We start from the raw sequence: 19,741 nt of genomic DNA, 5'->3' as shown, positions 1-19,741 counted from the left end.
GTGACATTAGGGTATGCTAGGTCCCAGTGCTCAGTGGTCTGGTTAAACTTCTAGCCTTGACTTGTCATTCCATCCTAATCCTTCGGGCCAGCCCTATGAGAGCTGATGGTCAGCTCAGTGGTCTGGTTAAACTATTTTAATAATAATAATAATAATTAGACAAAGTTGTATAAGGTGGGCATTAAATGAAAAATTATGAGATTTATAAAATCATTTTTATCAGAAAGATATATAAAGATAAGAGTTGGGAATCATGCATCGTGACCTTTCTTACAAGAAGAGGGAGTTCCTCAGGGCAGTGTCCTTAGTATCACCCTCTTTGCTGTTGCCATTAATGAAGTATTAGAAAAGATATCATCACCAGTAAAAGGCTCTTTATTTGTAGATGATTTGGCTTTGTACTGCATAGGATATGATGCAGTATCTACTAGCAGGTTCATGCAAAGAGCCATTGATAAAGTAAGCAAGTGGGCTGATGAGCAAGGATTTCGATTCTCCAAATCAAAAACTGTCACTGGTCGGTTCTGCAGGCACTGAACTAAGGAAACCATTCCAACTCTTACCTTAAATGGAATTATTTTACCTTACTCAACTGAAGTAAAATTGTTAGGAATGGTCTTTGATGAAAAGCTCACTTGGAATAATCATGTTGACTAGTTAAAAGTGAAGATGAAGAGATCAGTAAATATTTTAAAAGTAGTATCTAATTTTAATTGGAGTGCTGATAAGCAATCATTGCTAAGGCTTTGTAATGCAGTACAGTATGTTTATCTAAGACTATGGCTGCCAAGTATACTCATCTGCTTCAAAGAGTAAACTTAAGGAATTGGACGTTTTGCATAATATGGGGCTAAGGATCTGCACTGGCTCTTTTAGGACTTCACCCATTGAAAGTATTTATAATGGACTCCCATTAGCTTCCACTGGACTTAATGAGGCACGAGCTAGGTCTAAGATACACCATGCGGCTGAAAAGCTCAAAGGAGAAACCTTCTTTTGAGATCTTAAAACAGTGTAACTCAAGTCTTTTTGGATCTCGATCTTCAATACCATTTCAGATCAGACAGCTGGGTGAACTGGAGGATGAAAGTATAAAAATGCAGAAGATCCTACAAGTTAAATATCCTGCTATCCCTCCATGGTTTATTCCAGCAATAGATGTCTGCATTAAAGAGACAGGGAAGAAAGGTTGTCTGGAAGAAGAAGTCAGAAACAAGTTTTTGGAGCATGAAGAGAGGCATATAAATGACAGGAAAATCTATATTGACAGATCAAAATCAGAAGATGGAGTGGGATGTGCAGTGGTGTGTGAAGGGGAATCATATATAAAAAATCTATCAGACTCCTCATCCATATTCATCGCTGAAGCAACAGCCATAGTTGGTGCTTTAAATCTTGCATCTGATAAGAATTTAAATCCACAGTAATATATAGTGACTGAAGGAATGTTTTAGAAGCCCTAAAGAAGTTTAATCCTACCCATCCCTTAATTCAAAAGGCTCAGGAATGGCTTTTTTATCTTTCTGTTTGCCAGAAATCATTAAAGTTTTGTCGGATTCCTGGGCACACTGGTCTAGAAGGGAACGAACTGGCTGATGGTTAAGCAAAGGATGCTGCAAAATGTGATTTCTTAACTAGTAAGGTGCCACATTTGGATATGTGTCCAGTTATTAGAAGATACATTCGTACAAAATGGCAGCAGAGATGGACTTCTCCCATTTTATCCACAAATAGGAAGTACAGAAATATTAGAAAAAGTATTGATTTTTGGAGTTCGGGTTTTAATTGTAACAGAAGATTTGAGATCATCCTAACACGGCTTAGGATTGGCCATACCTGCTTCACCCATAGTTATATTTTAGAGGGAACCAGTGCCCCAGTTTGTGCTTACTGTGGTGGTCAGCTATCCGTTGAACACATGCTAGTGCACTGTCGTAGATTTAATCACCTTGGGGCAAAGTACTTACTAACTGGGAAGACAATTTTAGAAATTTCAAATGATGATGTTGAGGTAGATAACCTTATGGTTATCTGAGAGAATCTGGTCTTTTTAATGAGATATAATTTAGTATATCATGAAAGAGCGAGGTTTTGCTCACAGGGCTATGCAAGAAATATAAGGTTATCTCAGTAGGTCTTTTGTCCATATCTGTCAAGGGAAGTGGGCCATTTTTCTGTGACAGGAGTCAAAGGAGGAGTACCTCTCCAATCAGAGCCACTCTTCAACTGATGGCTGACATCCTTATCTTTCTTCACCAAATTAAGTCCCTTTCAGTATCTGCAGTGAAAGGTTATTGCTTGGCTTTGTTGCAGCGCTTAAACTGAAGGTACTACGGGACTATATCTCTTCACTCTGGTGGAATTATCCATGCCTAGGAAAAATTTCGAGGTCTTGCGCTCCTAAAGAACTTTGCCCTCCTCAGAGTAGGACATCTCCCTAGTGCTATGGATCATAAATAAATCACTGTATGAACTTCAAACAGAGATGTAACTCTGAAGACTGGTTTTCTCTTGGCCTTGGCAAAAAGAGTGGGAGAATTACATGGTATTTCTTATCTTATCTAGCACTTGGAGGGTTGGTGCAGATTTTTTTGTTTTGTTTTGTTCCTAAATTTGTAGCCAAACTCAGAACCCATCCATTTCTTATCATAGTTTTGAGACTTACTCAGTTCCTTCCCTCCAGTACGTTGTTGGTGGCACTCTAGATGAGATTCTTCTGTGTCCTGCTTGAGCTGTTTAGAACTACTTGAAAAAGACTCATACCTTGAGACAGAAAGCAATAGACTTAGCATTATTACTGGAAGATGTAAAGAGGTCTCTAAGAACATTATCTCCTTTTACTTTGTAATAACCCATTGCTTTCAAGATCCCATTGCTTTTTACTAGTCAGGGAATGCTGTCTGCCAGCATATCACTCCCCATGGGAAGTAACACGGTTCTCTGGAAGTACCTTCCCCAGTTGTTTAAGGATTATAGGCCAGGGAATTACTTTTCTGGTCTCCTTTGATCAGAATCATAAGGGGTTTTTGAGAAGAATGTTCCTAGTTGGCATCTCCTTCATCCAAGAACATACTCTTCTTGGTGGAATGTCACTACAGCCATATCAGGGACAACCCCCACCTAAAGAGTAAGTCTCTACATAAAAGCGATGGTTTGCATTCATGTAAGAGGAAATAAAAAATTCTTTTAAAGTATGATAATTTGTATTTTTTCCTGGGTATACAGATAGAACCTTTTAATGTATAACCCATCCCACCTCGACCACCCTGCTAAGTCCCTGAGGTGAAAGATAAAGTGGTGAGTGTCTCCTTGTTGGGCATGGGATTCCTTTTATTCACTAGGGCCACCATATGGCTATCCTTGTGACTAGGTTCAGCAATGGTTTGTATACTTATAATAAAAATTAATAAAAAAAAAAATTTTAAATTTTTCTGCATGTAAAAGTAGATTAACCCTTAAACGCCGACTGGATGTATCATACGTCGACTAAAATTGTCTGTTGGGTGCCGAGTGGACGTACCGTACGTCGACTACAAAAAATTTCAACCTTCGGTCAACTTTGACTCGACCGAAATGGTTGAAAAACGCAATTGTAAGCTAAAACTCTTACATTCTAGTAATATTCAATCATTTACCTTCATTTTGCAACAAATTGGAAGTCTCTAGCACAATATTTCGATTTATGGTGAATTTTTGAAAAAACTTTTTCCTTAAGTCACCGCGGTGACTCGGCCGAAAATTTCAGAAATTCTTTGGTCATTTTGTCGTAATGTTTGCACCGGTTTATATTAGTCGTTACATAAAGTTTTATATATGGAAATGTGCGCAATTTCATGCAGAATACAAAAGAAAATAACTCATGGTTGTAGCTTTTATCAGTTTGGAAATATTTCCATATAAATCACGATAAGTGCCAAAATTTCAACCTTTGGTCAACTTTGACTCAACTGAAATGGTCGAAAAATGCAATTGTAAGCTAAAACTCTTTCATTCTAGTAATATTCAATCATGTACCTTCATTTTGCAACAAACTGAAAGTCTCTAGCACAATATTTCGATTTATGGTGAATTTAAAAAAAAAACTTTTTCCTTACGTCCACACGCAGTAACTCGGCCGAACATCTCGGAAATTCTTTGGTCACTTTGTAGTAATGTTTGCACCGTTTTATATTAGTCATTGCATAAAGTTTTATATATGAAAATGTGCGCAATTTCATGTAGAATACAACAGAATATAACTCATGGTTGTATCTTTTATCAGTTTTGAAAAATTTTCATATAAATCATGATGTGCCAAAATTTCAACCTTCGGTCAACTTTAACTCGACCGAAATGATCGAAAAACGCAATTGTAAGCTAAAACTCTTACAACCTAGTAATATTCAATCATGTACCTTCATTTTGCAACAAACAGGAAGTCTCTAGCACAATATTTCGATTTATGGTGAATTTTTGAAAAAATCTTTTTCCTTACGTTCGCGCGGTAACTCTGCCGAACATCTCAGAAATTCTTTCGTCACTTTGTCGTAATGTTTGCACCGTTTTATATTAGTCGTTACATAAAGTTTTATATATGAAAATGTGTGCAATTTCATGTAGAATACAACAAAAAATAACTCATGGTTGTAGCTTTTATCAGTTTTGAAATATTTTCATATAAATCACGATAAATAGAACAAATTCTACTTTCGGTCAACTTTAACTCGACCGAAATGGTCGAAAACTGCAATTGTAAGCTAAAAGACTTACAGTCTAGTAATATTCAATCATGTACCTTCATTTTGCAACAAACAGGAAGTCTCTAGCACAATATTTCGATTTATGGTGAATTTTTGAAAAAAACCTTTTTCTGGGTTATCCGACCTGTGTCAGCCGGTGAAATAACCATTCAGCACTGATTTCTAGGTAAATCTATTGCTAAATATACCAGAGAAAAGCTAAATGCCAAGCTGGAGTTACTACCCCCAGTGCGAGCTCCATGAAATGGAGTTGTGTATGAGAAAGGGTGAGATTGTCACAATCACAAGCCTCCGCCCTGTAAACATTCCCAATGTCAAAAGTCCCACTGAGTGAGGTGCCGATACAAACCCCCGCACTGCTCGCGGACTGTAAACAAACCAGCGCCACCTACATTCCATTTTTAGCACGCTTTGCTTTCGGTAGCTTTTTGCTTGTGCGCTATTTTTGTGCCCTTTTTTTTCCGAGATCATGGCTTCGTCTCAGGATTCTTCTTCACCTAAGTTGAGTACCATCTCTTTATTTTATTTGAGGTGGTTGAGGCTCCTTATTTCCCTCTAATTTAATAATTAGGGGGATTTATAACGCCCGCCTCGTCCACCTTACTCCCGGCCTCATGCGACCTTCAGTCTCGGTGCGGGAATTTTTGTCGGGGTTTCGTTCCCCTTCATTTTCTTATGTTTTGTGCCTTATGCTTATCCTATATTCATTTTGGCATTATTATTTATCTTTGTGTTACCCTTCTCTGGGGAAGTACGGGTCTTTGTCGTTTAGGCTACGAGTTTCCCCCTCGGGCCTATCCGCTCTTTATCAAGTCTTATATGTGTTGTTTTTTGGACCCTCACATCCTCCAGCCTTTGGGTATATGAATTGAGATGGTACAGTTATGCTTATTAGGTTTATTTTAGGCCTAGCGCACGGATGCTTTTGATATTTACGGATTATGTTCTTTGTTTTTAATTTTGAAGGTCGGCCATTTTCCCTCCGCGCTTTTATCGCGTTGGGTTTGGTCCTCCCTTCTACATGTGTCTTTATGATTATTTGAATTATTTGAATTATTTTATTTATGCCTAGGTTAGGTTAACTTTTTAGGCTAGTCTGGTAGATACCTTCTCCCCCCTGGGCTACCTCCTTCAGCCAGCTGGCTGTGTTAGGTTAGCCTAGGAGTTAGGCTATGGCGTTCTGTTCCCTTCCTCGGAAGGGAAGTTTAGGTGTGTAGGAGGGCCTCATGGTTGATGCTTCCCTTCGGTTTGTGTTTTGGGTAGAGGTGTTTGGCCTGCATTATCTCCCTCTCCCTGTTTGGCCTTTCCGTTTGGGCTATTGAGTCCTAGTAAGGTTAAGCTGGAATAGCGAAGGTATCTTTATGTAGCCTACCCTTGTCCGAACCGCACCTTCGGGTTAGCTTTCCAACTTCATGTATATCCCCTCTCCTACCTCCTTCCCCCTGCTCTCTTCCCCTTGGTTCGCTTTCATGTACTTTGTTAACTTACCAAGGCTTGAGAGCTTTTTACCCTGATCCTTACGCTATAGCCTACATCCCCTTCCTCTGCATTGATTGGTTTTGTCCTCTCGGTACTGGGTATCCGACCTTACCCGGTCGGCACCCTGTCGAGGACTTTTTTGGTGACCGGGGGTGCCCCCACACTCCTGTTCACCATTCCTTTTACCTTTCCTTGCTCATTTGGCCTTTGAGGGTCCCCCATTCTCTCCTCTCTCATTAATCGTTCGTACATGTTCGACCGGTCGAGAGAGAGAAAGGTGGGCCTCATGGCGCCCGGGGAGTGCTCACTCACCCCCTGGTTGCCGATACTGGTCCCCCTCTCCTGGCCTGTCCCCCCTCCCCCCCTCCCCCTAACGTCAGTGCGTTGTTTTTTCCCCAGCCAGGGTGTCGTTCTCCCAGACCGTCACCTCGGGAAAAAATTTTGTACATGTAGCCAGTTAGAGTTTCCCACCTGACTGTCTTCTGTCTTATTTTCACACGCCATTGACGTTTACCCTTTGTTCTATTCATTTAGAACTCATACCGTTCCCTAGTATCTACCCTTCGCCGACTAGCTAATTTTTCATTTTCCGCTAGGTAGTCAGGCGTTCTCGTTGCTTACCACTCCGGTGGGTATGGTGTATGGTCGGTCGGTGCTCACCACACCTCCTCCGCTGTCACTGTATTAGGGTAACAGGACTCCCCCGGCTCCAAGCGGAAACACCCAACTCTTACTTATAGTTGACCTTTCACTAGCATATATATTTTGATTTTTACACGTCTTTATCGGGACCTTCCTGTTGCTCCGGATTAACTCCGGCAGTCCCTTTATGTTGTTTTTGATCTTGCATGATCTAGTAGACCTCTTATCCTTCCGGTATGCTCCGGTGGGGTCTATCTGGTCTAATTATCTATTATCCGAAGACACTGCTCCAGCACCCTACTCCGGCGGCCTTATCAGCATACTCATGTACCCGTCCACCTACAGATGGTGCGTTGTCAGGAGCAGGGATGCACGGCAGTCCTGCAGCAAGCAAGCGGCCATGAAGTTTGCAGGTCCCACTCCGGGTGCACCGTTCACGTAGGGGACCTGGTCGTCTGGCACCCTGATGGCTGTGAGGTGTGCTACGCTCTCTATGAGCGGGTTCTGGATGAGTCGGTAAGTTAGTTATTTCCATTCCGATTCATGCTTTTCTTTGAGTTTCGTCTCTTATGGATAATTGGAAGATATTCCTTTTTTTTAGGAGATTTGGTCACCTGATATTCTCCTTCTTTCAGATTGACCGCAGCTCTCGTGACTCTTCGCTTCTGACCCTCAAGACCTGGGTCAGCGGCTTCGGGAGGAACGTCGGGGCAGGGAAACCCTACGTCCTTTCCAAGGACATTTGCAGCGTTCTCTTCCCCGGCGCCTGGATCTCAGCGTCAGTTGCTGACGAGGTAGCCGCCCCTTTGATCGCTGGGATCCGGGAGATGACTCAGCCTTCCCAGGAAGACGTGGCCGCATGCGGAGAGGTCACTGAAGATGTTGCGGCCCTTAATTTGAACCTGGAGCCCATGAACGTGGACCTGGATCTCCAAGCAGGTAAGGGGGTAAGTGAGGCAGGTGAATATCTGTTTAGCTCTCCTTCTTCTTCTGCTTCTTCTTTCAGGGGATTCGTGAAATCCTCTTGCCTTATGGACGGTGCAAGGTCTACCGTCCCTAAGGTTAAGTCTATTAAGAAAAAGACCTTGAAGACCCAGAAAGTCCGCTCCGGGGTTCCCTCGAAGACGTCACGGGCTCCTAGCCCCGTGCCGTCTACGAGCAAGGCCTCTACCTCTGGGAAGGGAGCACGAACCAAGCAGAGTAAGGAGGTTCCCCCCCCTCCTTCCTTTGATGCAGAAGCATTTGCCGAGCTTCTTATGCAGAAGCTCGACAAGAGAGTTGACGACAAGCTGTCGCAACTCTCGAATCAGCTGTCATCATCTAATGCTTCCGTGCTTTCCCTATCGCAGCAGGTTAAGTCCCAAGGGAACTTAATCTCTGGATTCATGCGTGGCGGAGCGGCCACCAGATCTTTCTCCGTTCCGGACACCTTCAGCCTTCCTCCCTTTGATAAGGGGAACCCTTGGTGCCTGACCCTTTATGCTCCCCAGCATGAGGGTACCCTTACCATCGAGGGCCTAGGCACCTGTAGGTTGGAGGAACTCGAATTCTTCCCTCCTGGTCTGGAATCTCCTTACCCAGGTTATGCCAGACTCACTGAGGAGGCATGGATTCGGTCCGATAAGGTCCCCAAGGAGACTGTCATCTTCCCGAGGGACCAGGCCCAGTCGTCTCTGCTAAGGACATTAACGGAGTGGCAGGCGGAGAACACCAAACTCACCCCGGCCAAGGGTGCGTTTACGATGTTCTCTTTGGGAGAGATTCTTCCTACCCCTTGCACCTCAAAAGTGGCTTCCCTCACTAGCCAAGCTTGCATGGAGGGTAAGCCTCTTCCTCATCTCCGGGAGACAGATCCCACCTCTCTTGTCTTCCCAGGAGATTCTGAGTTTTGGGAAGGAGCCCCAGCCACTTTCACGGTGACTCGACTTGACCCTGACTGCGCTTCTAACTTGTTCAGTGAGCAACTTCCTAAGATCCCGGAGTTGCTTCTGAAAGCTGAAGCTGAGACTAAGGACAGGCTTAGCAGGTCCTTAAACTCTCTGACTTTGGCGGAAGCAACGTCGGTGGTCTACAGCGAAGACGCTTTGTTCCAGGTCCTGACGAAATCTCTCTTGGCGAGTTTTCAGCAGGACCTGTATGACTTCATCAAGGCCCGGATGAACTGCCGAAAGCACATCTTTTCGGCAGCCACCATCCGTCATGAGTCTAACAGGCTTATGAAAAGTTCCATCTGGGGAGCTAATCTCTTCCCCCAGGAAGAGGTTGATGCGGTCCTAGCTGAGGCAGCTAGGGCCAATCAAAGTCTCCGCTCCCGTTGGGGTCTATCATTCAAGAGAAAACAGTCTGAGCCCGCCGGACCCCACCCTAAGTCCGGTAAGAAATTCAAAAAGTTCAAACGGCTTCCTGCTCAGACTGTCTTGCAGGCTGTCCAGGTTCCCGCTCCCGGTCATCCTTCAACCTCTCATACCCAACCTCAACCTCAGTATGTGCTGGTTCAACCAGCCCATCAGCCTCTCGCTACCCCTTCATATGTCTCTTCCCCGGCTTTCAATGCTTCATATGAAAGCCAGGGGGCATTTCGATCAATACAAAATGCAAGGGGAACTAGGGCCAGAGGATATTTTAGAGGTAGAGGAACACCTCGCTCCTCCTCCAGAGGAAGAGGAGGCAGAGGCTCCAGAGGAGGCAGACCTTCTCCCGCCCAGTGAGATATCTCAGGTAGGCGGGAGGTTGTATCATTTCCGGGACCAGTGGAACTTCAGTCCCTGGGCCCAGAGCATAGTCTCCAAAGGACTGTGGTGGAGTTGGTGCAAGGGTCCTCCCCCCCCAGTCAGGTTCCATCAATCACCGTCCAAGGCTCTGAAGGACTTTGTGAAAGATCTATTACAAAAGAGGGCAATAAAGAAAGCGAGACACTTGAAATTTCAAGGCAGACTGTTCAGTGTTCCGAAGAAAGGTTCCAGTCAGCGGAGAGTAATTCTAGACTCGTCTCGTCTAAATTCTTACATTCAATGCGACAAGTTTCGAATGCTTACAATCTCGCAGGTTCGGACCCTACTGCCCCGTGGAGCCGTAACCACCTCTATAGACTTTCAGACGCTTACTATCACGTCCCGATTGCGAGAAGGTTCTCTCCTTATCTGGGGTTCAGACTGGGAAATCAAGCATACTCGTTCAGAGTCATGCCATTCGGTCTCAATATAGCCCCCAGAATCTTCACCAAACTGGCAGATACGGTAGTTCAGCAACTCCGGTCTCAGGGGATCTTGCTAGCCGCATACCTAGACGATTGGATCGTTTGGGCATCCAACGCCAACAAATGCCGGAGAGCGACAGCCATAGTAATTGGCTTTCTGGAATCCCTAGGCTTTCAAATAAACAGGGAGAAATCCCACCTAGTACCGGAGAGTCGCTTTCAATGGTTAGGGATCCAGTGGGACCTGTGTTCACACAAACTATCTCTTCCGCCGGCCAAACGGAGAGAAATAGCCAAGGCAACCAGGCAGTTCCTCAAGAACAAGAAAGCTTCCCGCCGTACCCAAGAAAGAGTCTTAGGTTCTCTTCAGTTTGCTTCAGTGACGGATCTACTTCTGAAATTCAAACTGAAGGATATAAACAGGGTATGGCGGAGCCGAGCCAATGTCAGGTTCAGAGACAAGGTGTCCCTGATTCCACCAATTCTGAAAAAGAGACTCCGGCCTTGGACGACAGTCAAGAGCTTATCGAATTCAGTACCTCTTCAATTTCCCCCTCCGGCATTAGTAATTCACACCGACGCTTCCCTAAGCGGGTGGGGAGGATACTCTCAACACAAGAAAGTACAGGGAACTTTGTCCACCATGTTCCGCCAGTTCCATATCAATGTCCTGGAAGCTATGGCAGTCTTTCTAACCCTGAAGAAGCTGCGTCCAAACAATGTGATTCATATAAGACTGGTCTTGGACAGCGCAGTAGTGGTACATTGTATAAACAGAGGGGGTTCCAAGTCGAGTCGGATCAACCAGGTTATGATAGCAATATTCTCCCTAGCAAACAAACACCGGTGGCATCTGTCTGCTACTCATCTTGCAGGGGTCCGGAATGTCATTACAGATTCCCTATCCAGGACAACTCTGCTGGAGTCGGAATGCAATGTCAATAGATTGGAACAAGTGGCAAAGGATCTATCTGTTTCCTCCAGTAAACCTGTTACTGAAAGTCCTTCACAAGCTCAGGACATTCAAAGGTCAGATAGCCCTATTGGCTCCCAACTGGCCGAAGAGCAACTGGTTTCCACTTCTTCTAGAGCTGAAGCTTCGGTGCTTGCAAATTCCCAACCCAAAACTGACGCAAATAGTACAAACTCAGACTGTGTCAGCTTCCTCAAGAATTCAGAATGCCCTAGCTTTGTGGATTTCATGAAGTTTGCAGCTCAGAAAGATGCTAATATTGATCCTATTAACACTTTGTTCCTAGAATCAGACAAAAGGGAATCCACTCTCAGACAATATGACTCAGCAGTTAAGAAATTAGCACTCTTCCTAAAAGAATCTGAAGCAACTGTAATGACCACAAATTTAGCAATTTCATTTTTTAGGTCATTATTTGAGAAAGGTCTTGCATCAAGTACTATTACTACAGCCAAATCAGCTTTGAAAAAGATATTTTTACACGGGTTTAAAATTAACTTAACGGATTCTTATTTTTCGTCAATCCCTAAAGCCTGTGCTCGTTTAAGACCAATAACCCGCCCACATACGGTTTCCTGGTTCTTAAATGATGTCCTTAAATTAGCTTCAGAAACGGATAATCAAAATTGTTCTTTCCTAAATTTATTGAGGAAGACCTTATTTTTAATTAGTTTAGCTTCAGGTGCTAGAATTTCCGAGCAGTCTGCCCTGTCTAGAGAACCCAATCATATTGATTTCCTTCCATCAGGTGAAGTGTTGCTAGCCCCTCACCCTAAGTTTCTAGCTAAGAATGAAGATCCTCGAGATAGGTGGTCTCCCTGGAAAGTCATCCCCCTCCCACAAGACCTGTCTTTATGCCCAGTCTTTACTTTAAAGGCCTATTTAGACAGGACCTCACAGATAACTTCGGGGCCTCTGTTTGTAAGGGAAGGGGGAGGAACTATTTCTATGAAAGCCATCAGACAGCAGATCTTGTATTTTATTAAACAAGCAAACCCAGACTCAGTTCCAAAAGTACATGACATTAGGGCGGTGGCCACCTCCACTAATTATTTCCATCATATGAATTTCGAGGATCTTACAAAATATACAGGGTGGAAGTCTCCCCTAGTTTTCAAACGCCACTATTTGAAATCCCTAGAAGCTCTGAAGTTCACCACAGTGGCGGCAGGAAACATTGTTCCTCCCTCTGTTTAATTCCTTTTCTTGTACTCAGTCACTTTCCTCCCTCCTACCTGCCTCATTTATTCCCTTTCGATCACCTCCAGGTCAGGCATACTTCACAGCCTGTCTCCTGACCATGTTATAGTGTTGTATTGTCTCCTATGTTTACATTTAAATACGTTTTTGTGTTCTTTTGTCGTGTGGAACATAGTTCCCCCACCTTAATCCTATGTATATATTTAAAAGGATTATATTATATATTTAAGTACCTACCTATATTTTTGCTACTTGGATAATTAAAACTCTTGTGGAATTATAGTTTTATTTCTTTCCTCTACAAGTTTCTTTTGTTGTTTCAGGATGGTATTTTGTTTCTCTGTTATTATTTCACTGGCTGACACAGGTCGGATAACCCAGAAAAAGGATTTTGACAAAGGAAAAATCTATTTCTGGGGAGAGACCTGTGTCACCCGGTGACCCACCTCTGATTCTTTTTCCCCCCCCTTGATAAAATACCATTCCAGGATGGTGGGTGCTAACATGGAATGTAGGTGGCGCTGGTTTGTTTACAGTCCGCGAGCGGTGCGGGGGTTTGTATCGGCACCTCACTCGGTGGGACTTTTGACATTGGGAATGTTTACGGGGCGGAGGCCTGTGATTGTGACAATCTCACCCTTTCTCATACACGACTCCATTTCATGGAGCTCGCACTGGGGGTAGTAACTCCAGCTTGGCATTTAGCTTTTCTCTGGTATATTTAGCAATAGATTTACCTAGAAATAAGTGCTGAATGGTTATTTCACCGGGTGACACAGGTCTCTCCCCAGAAATAGATTTTTCCTTTGTCAAAATCCTTTTTTTACGTCCGCGCGTTACGAATTCATGCATCATTTTGTGATAATATTTTCTCTGTGTTGCTTTGATCGTTTTACAATTTGTTATATACCAAAATCATCACAATTTAGTGTACAATAAAAAGAAAAAAAATAACTCGTTAGCTTTAACCGTTTTGCTCACAGCGCTATTTGTATACAATTATATATGAAATTTTTTTTTGCGCTGTCATATATTTCAATATTTATTTATGATAATGATATTTTTTTTCATTTCTGATGGTTGCATACTAAACTTCAGGCAATGACAAAAAAAGGAGCCAAAAATGAACTGTTAATCTTAAAAACTAAGCGTGCTGTGATTTTTTGAAAAAAAAACTCTTTTTCCGCTTCGGCGCTAACTCCCAAACGCCGCCGGCATACGACAGACACTTTTGTAAATAGAGGCTCGGCGTTAGAGGGCTAACAGAACTTGATGTTGCAAATAATATAGGCCTTAAAATACTTTTATTATAAAGTGCAATTTTGAACCTTGTCTGTTGAAATTATTTATGTAGATTCTTGTAAATTATCACTTGATTGCAAAGGGTGGAGTTGGGTCTGTTGTATTTACATAGAATTAAATCTGACCCAGGTAACTCTTCCTTCATTGTATATAAAAAAGTTGGAGAGACTTGATGGGCCAAGATAATCCAAATGAAATGAGGAAGCTAATGATATTACTTTTAAGAGAAAGAGAATCTAGGAAGTTAACCAAGTAATTGGTATTATTAACATTATTTAAACTGTGCATTGTTTTATGTACCATTATTTGCATGTATGTATAAGTTTTAATTAATAAAAAAATTCATTCATACCTCCATTACCACGACAGTGCTGAGTGGCCTCCCATGCCCAAGCACTTGGCCATATGGCTCAAATTTCATACATTTATTAATTTATTCCATGTTTTTTTTATAGCATAGTCGCTTGTTTCATCCTCAAGGAGTTACCTTCCATGGTCTATCAGAGCTCCATGGTGACCAAACTGATGGCAAAGAATTCTCTTCTAGTTGATCTTTTGGTGAGGTATTGTGATTAACATTATAATACGTGATGAAGTATATACTGTAATGGACTCAAAGATAAGAGGGCACCTTCCTGTATCTTCAGCAAAGCTGAACCCAGTTTTTCCAGCATCAAAAGAACCTGCAAGAAAGAGAAGTGACTACAGTATTGCGCATGTGCATCCACCCTCTTGTTTACAACCAGGCCATTAAAGACCCAGGAGCCATTAACTCTTTTTGGTCTGTAGTGAACAGTTCATGACGTTACCAGCGCTCTGAAAAAAAGTTTACTTTTTTTTCTTCGTTTTCATTATCGAGGATCATGGAAACATAAAAAATAGCAAGATAAGTGCTTAATATTAAGTTCTAGTTAAAAGTTTTAGTTTTAAACTTTTGGAATTGATCATTTCATTTTAAAAGCTGGAACCTGGCTCGTTGATTGCTACCTAGTTTCGTAAAGTGTTGATTGCTACAAAGTTTCATAAAGTGAAAATTGTTTTAAATTCTAACTAAATGTTTTAACTAAAAGAAATGTTCCACAACCTATTACAGTATTAATATAGAAAATCCTTTCAGATTATGCAATGTCTACAATAATCTAGGCAGTAAGTGAGAATAATTTAGACTAAATTAATAGTGGATGTTGTCTGTAGACTGTCCTAGGATTATGTATCCTTAAGTGGCCTAGCTTACACCAAGGACTCAAGGATCAGAGGTATTATTATACATTACACCCGGTCTGTCCCTTCACTTTCAAAATTATTAGTCATGTGAAGGTGGATTTTCAGAATTTGTAGTGACTAAAAACAAGAGACAATGGCAGAATTAAAACCATCTGCCCCAGTCATCCCAGTTTCCGGAAATTCCACCAAGGAATGGGCAACGCTGCAACTCCCTTTTGGAAGGAAGAAGCTCCCTTTAGATACAACTACTCAGCAATTTGGGACTGCTATGAGAAGGGACTGCTATGAGAAGACTCTCAGAGGGGACAGCCTCATCAGAATTTTATGCTAGGCTCTGACTCCTTAGTATTATAACACTTTGCTGGAAGTTGGCACTGAAAGGCTTCCAGAAGGTCCCAGGATAATTTTTGCTGTTGAGGCCAAAAGTTTTATGAGAACCCAATGGGAAGCACTCTGTGACTTCCTAGAATGGCCCATAAAAGCGCAAATGGAAGCATTCGAGAGCTCCATCAAATCACTCTCCAATGTCACTGCATTATTACATTCTAACTCCTTCTGTAGGGACCAGTTTGAGGAGCCTGTTGTGGCTCAACTCAGCGAGCATGCCCACCAACAATATTGTAAAGTGTACGCTCTTCTGGGGAAACGGGAATTCAGGAAACAAAGAACCCAAAATTTCCCTTTACCCAACCCCAAAAAAGGCTCACTTTGATAAAAAATCATATAAGCCTTCAGTCACCCTTAAATGTTTTCCTCAAAAAAACAGGTAGGTGGTCAGAAGGGACAATTCCCTACAAAGGGACAACAGCAACTTCAAGGACATCCTTTTTCACAAGGTCCAAAAACCATCTTATAGGGGGAAAAAGGAGAAGCAACAACTGGAATGTCTATCAAAGGCGAAGGGAGAGGAGGAGGCAGATACCAAGAGGAATTATATTGGCTGGGGGTCTGCTTCGATGATGTCGCAGACAATGGAAGTTTTCCTTGTGGGGGGGCAGCATTATTTATACGTGCAGAAAGGCCCTGTTAATAGGGCCCATAGAGAAACATGCGTATATTCACTGCCAAGTATGTTTCTTCAGTGTCCTCAAAAAGGATTCCTCCAAAAGATGGGTGATCCTCAATTAATCAGCATTGAACAAGCACATTGTTCCCCAAAAGTTTTAGATATTTACTGTTGCCTAAGTACAATGAATCATTCCAAAAGGGACTTAGACAGTTTCTATAGATCTGAAAGATGCATGCTGGCACACCCCTATAGCTGTTCCCTTCCGCACCTTCCTAAGGTTCCAGATAGGAAAAGATACGTACAGATTCAAAGTCATACCCTTTGGGCTAAACATTGCCTAAAGAATATTTTACAAAATTATCAACAGTATTTGTTCGAGAACAAACAAAAAGATCTGGGGACCCACAAGAAAAGAGTGCTTGAAAAACCAAAGAGCAATGGTTAGCAGACTACATTCAAAAGGTTTTATAATAAATTTGAAAACATCCTACCTCACACCCAGCAGACACTATCAGTGGCTGGGACTTTGTTGGGATACTCTTCACGGACTGTTGTCTCTCCCCATCATACTCAAAACAGAACAAGGCAAGTTCTCAAAAGGTTCCTTGCACAGCCCAGTGTTTCCAGATGGCAATCAGAACATATGATTGGCCCGCTGCAGTTTGCATCAGTAATAGATCCAATACTTAGATTGCAATTAAAAATGTGAACAAATTCTGGCTATTGCATGCAAGAAGAAAGATGCGAGACCGACCTCATCAAAGGATTAAAAGAGTTGGAGAGATACTTTGGCTTTGGATCTGGAAGGAATCTCTGACAAAACAGGTCACCCTGACTCCTCCGTCTGTATGAGTGACACTCCCTCGATATGAGACCACCTTGACGTGGTGAGGGGGCTCTTGAACCCCTGGAATTTGTTCCTGGGTTTGAGTCCAAGAGTCTCATATACCATCATATATTATTTTGGATTAAATTTGTGGAATTTTCCACTTTTAATAAAATTTATTGGACCTGATAAATAGGAAAAGATATCATAGTTGCGAATGGGTTTATATCCGAAGCTAAATAGTGAGAACTGTGGTAGGACCATCAACTGCCCGATAATGTTCTGTATGTAAGTCTGCTCATGGATCTGTGTTATCTGTGCATGTCTGAATGTCATGGCTGTGTATGCAGATGTATTTTCCCGTGCCCAGTCCAGACCCGAGAGTTACCAGATTGGTAGCTCAAAGGCTGAACTATTCGTTAGGGCTGGACCACGGATTCCAGGGGGGTCTGGTTCTATGGATAGGACTCTTGGCATTCTATCCGGTTTCCCCATAACATGATTAGGGTGGGGATGATTGTATTCTTGTAATACTGTCAGTCCTAGCAAGCGGGTTTGGCTTACACTTGGGCCATGCTAATCATGTTGTGCCATCCCCTTTGGGGTAGGGTAGGGAGCGGACATTTGGGAGTCAGTTCTCATAATGTGCCATTGGTGGAAGAATAAAACTCCATGAAAAGCTGATGATATCTTTTTAAGGTTTTCAGGTTAATTTTTTTTCCTCCCTCAAATCTTTATGCTAAGTGAAAATAAAGATTTAAGTACCCCTGGGCCCTTTGATGGTAGTGACTCGGCACAGTTGGTGACCGTTGAAACCTCCTGTAAGAACCTTTCTTTGGAAAAAACAAAAAGAATCCAAATGTAATCATACTGGAACCTTATGCTCCAGTGCACAAGAAATCAAAAAGAAGTAAATATCGTCTTGACCCAACCTTGACTCACTTCGACTCCTTCTTTGGGAGTGAAAGTTGGTCAGGGTTTCTATCTCAGCCCTAAAATTGGAAAACATCTTATTAAAAAGACACTCAACGACAGAAATGTTGTTTAGACAAATAAAAATGAAGACGTGGCTTACAGAAGCCACAGCAAAAAACCAGTCTGAAGACTATCAATAAAAAGTATCGACAATGTGAATATAAAAGTAAAAAAGCATTACTATGAACAGCATTCAGAGTATTATTGTACTTCCTGAAAATAATGACGAACCGGTTATTAAGAATATGCTGTTGGACTCTCTTAAAATGAGATATACCAAAGTCCAAGATTGTGAGGTATATATACCAAGTAAACAGAATAATAAAGTATTAAGAATTGCAAAAATAAAATTTGAGGGTCAAGATTTACCTCAAAAAATAAAAATTTGGGCCAAAGTAGAGAACCAAGACCTTATGTTCCAAAGCCACTACAATGTCAAAATTGTAGTAAATATGGACACACGAAGAAAAACTGTCATAATGAACCTGTATGTGCTTATTGTGGATCTGAAGAACGTGCCACACAATGGAAATGTAGTGAGCCAAAATGTGTAAACTGTGGACAGGATCATCATGCAAGGTCCAAAGAATGTATGTTACTACATATACAATACAGAATTGAAAATGTTACAAGAACGAACAGGGATGTCTATAAAAGAGGCTAAGTTGGAATTAAATGTAAGAGGAATGCAAGATCCATCTAAGAAACATACATATTCTTCAATAACAGGAACCAATAAGGAAACAAAAATACATAGAAATAGAAGTAACGAAGCACAGAAAAGTAAATTGCAAGAAGAAATTAATGCCCAAGGGAAAAAATTAAAATGGTAAAGAATAAAGAAACGGGTACAAATGATGTGGATAACATTTTATCAAATTCATTAGAAATATTAATGCAAATAGGAACACGAGTACGCTACTATGGAAGTAACAGAGGAGGGACCTGATAGACTGGAAATTAAAGATAAAAAAAGACCATTGGAAAGAACACCACCCAAAACAAAGAAACCAACATTTGTTAGAGAAACGTTGGTCAAATCAAAGACAAAAGATATGAAGAAAGAACAAAAGCAAAAACAAGAATATACCATTATCTCCTAAAATAATAGTAAAACCAATGGATACAGATATCCAAAATACCGAAGAAGTGGAAGACAATCGTACCATAGAGAATAATGAATATATCAAAGGAGAAGAGATTACTCCATCACCAATAATTGGTATAACAAGAACAAATAAAGAAAGAAATATACATGATAACTCTTGTGGATGTAATGATTGTTTCATTGCATTGTGCAACAATAACAAAAACATAAAAGAAACTTTATGAAATATGAAAAAAAAAGAAACCACAAATTTGAGTACCCATGAAAAAGGTTGCATGTGCATTGAGCACTTAGTATATTATAAAGAAAAACAAATGAATGTCGTGAGTAAATTATTAGAAAAAATCCAAATTGATAATACAAAAAAAGAGAGTAAAACTCGACCCCTATAATAAAATATTTTCAATACAGTGACCCCTCGTTTATCGCGGGAGATAGGTTCCAAGACCGGCCGCGATAATTGAAATTCCGCGAAGTACGAACAGCATATTTATTTATTGATTGTGTACAGCATTTGGACTTTTTAAAACCCTCCCTGTACTCTTAACAACCAACCCTTTACACTATTAATAACAGGGACAACTGTTAAGCAATATGACTTCAGTAGGTAAGTTTACAGTACCATATAACAGGGGCTAATTTACTGTGGTAAAGTAGCTATAGTATATGACGTGATCGGCAAGCTTTAAATTTGAAAGAATACGGTATAGGCAGTCCCAGGTTATCGGTGGGGTTCCGTTCCCGATGGCATGACGACAGCCGATAATCGCCGCTAACCGAAAATCAGCGATAATAGCACTAATCCCTGGTTAGCGGCGCCGATAACCGGTTAGTGGCGCCGATAACTGGTGATCAGTGCCGCCGATAAGAGGCGATCAGTGCCAATAACCAGTTATCAGCGATGAAAATCTGGTTATTGTCGTCGCTAGACAAGCGCCGTAAAACCAGATCGCCGGTAACTGAGGCTGCCGATAACTGGGGACTGCCTGTATACGTACAGTAATAATATATACAGTAATACAATACAGTATCATGTTACTGTACTGTGTTACATGTAATACAGTACAG

General features: G+C 41.7%; 2 protein-coding genes across 7 annotated transcripts in view; both read left to right on the top strand.

Annotated features, from left to right (window-relative positions):
- Rad9 (cell cycle checkpoint control protein Rad9) overlaps positions 1 to 19,741 on the top strand; it is an 822,739-nt gene that overhangs the window by 362,692 nt on the left and 440,306 nt on the right. The window lies entirely within an intron of this gene.
- LOC136826540 (uncharacterized) lies at positions 6,655 to 18,668 on the top strand. Its single transcript, XM_067083723.1, has 4 exons — positions 6,655 to 7,376; positions 7,496 to 9,342; positions 13,987 to 14,089; positions 18,471 to 18,668. The coding sequence occupies exons 1-4, from the start codon at positions 7,206 to 7,208 to the stop codon at positions 18,666 to 18,668; spliced, it is 2,319 nt and encodes a 772-aa protein (XP_066939824.1). The 5' UTR covers positions 6,655 to 7,205.

Source organism: Macrobrachium rosenbergii, chromosome 41 (assembly GCF_040412425.1).
Source record: "Macrobrachium rosenbergii isolate ZJJX-2024 chromosome 41, ASM4041242v1, whole genome shotgun sequence".
Classification (NCBI taxonomy): domain Eukaryota; kingdom Metazoa; phylum Arthropoda; class Malacostraca; order Decapoda; family Palaemonidae; genus Macrobrachium; species Macrobrachium rosenbergii.
Note: the sequence above shows the minus strand (reverse complement) of the source record. Positions and strands in the feature narration are given on the sequence as shown.

What these genes read in the sequence shown, in the direction of transcription:
- LOC136826540 (XM_067083723.1), top strand. Translation starts at nt 7,206, where the DNA reads ATGGTGCGTTGTCAGGAGCAGGGATGCACGGCAGTCCTGCAGCAAGCA. An exon ending in AGCGGGTTCTGGATGAGTCG is followed by an intron (nt 7,377 to 7,495) that starts GTAAGTTAGTTA and finishes TCCTTCTTTCAG; the next exon opens with ATTGACCGCAGCTCTCGTGA. An exon ending in CATACCCAACCTCAACCTCA is followed by an intron (nt 9,343 to 13,986) that starts GTATGTGCTGGT and finishes TTTTTTTTATAG; the next exon opens with CATAGTCGCTTGTTTCATCC.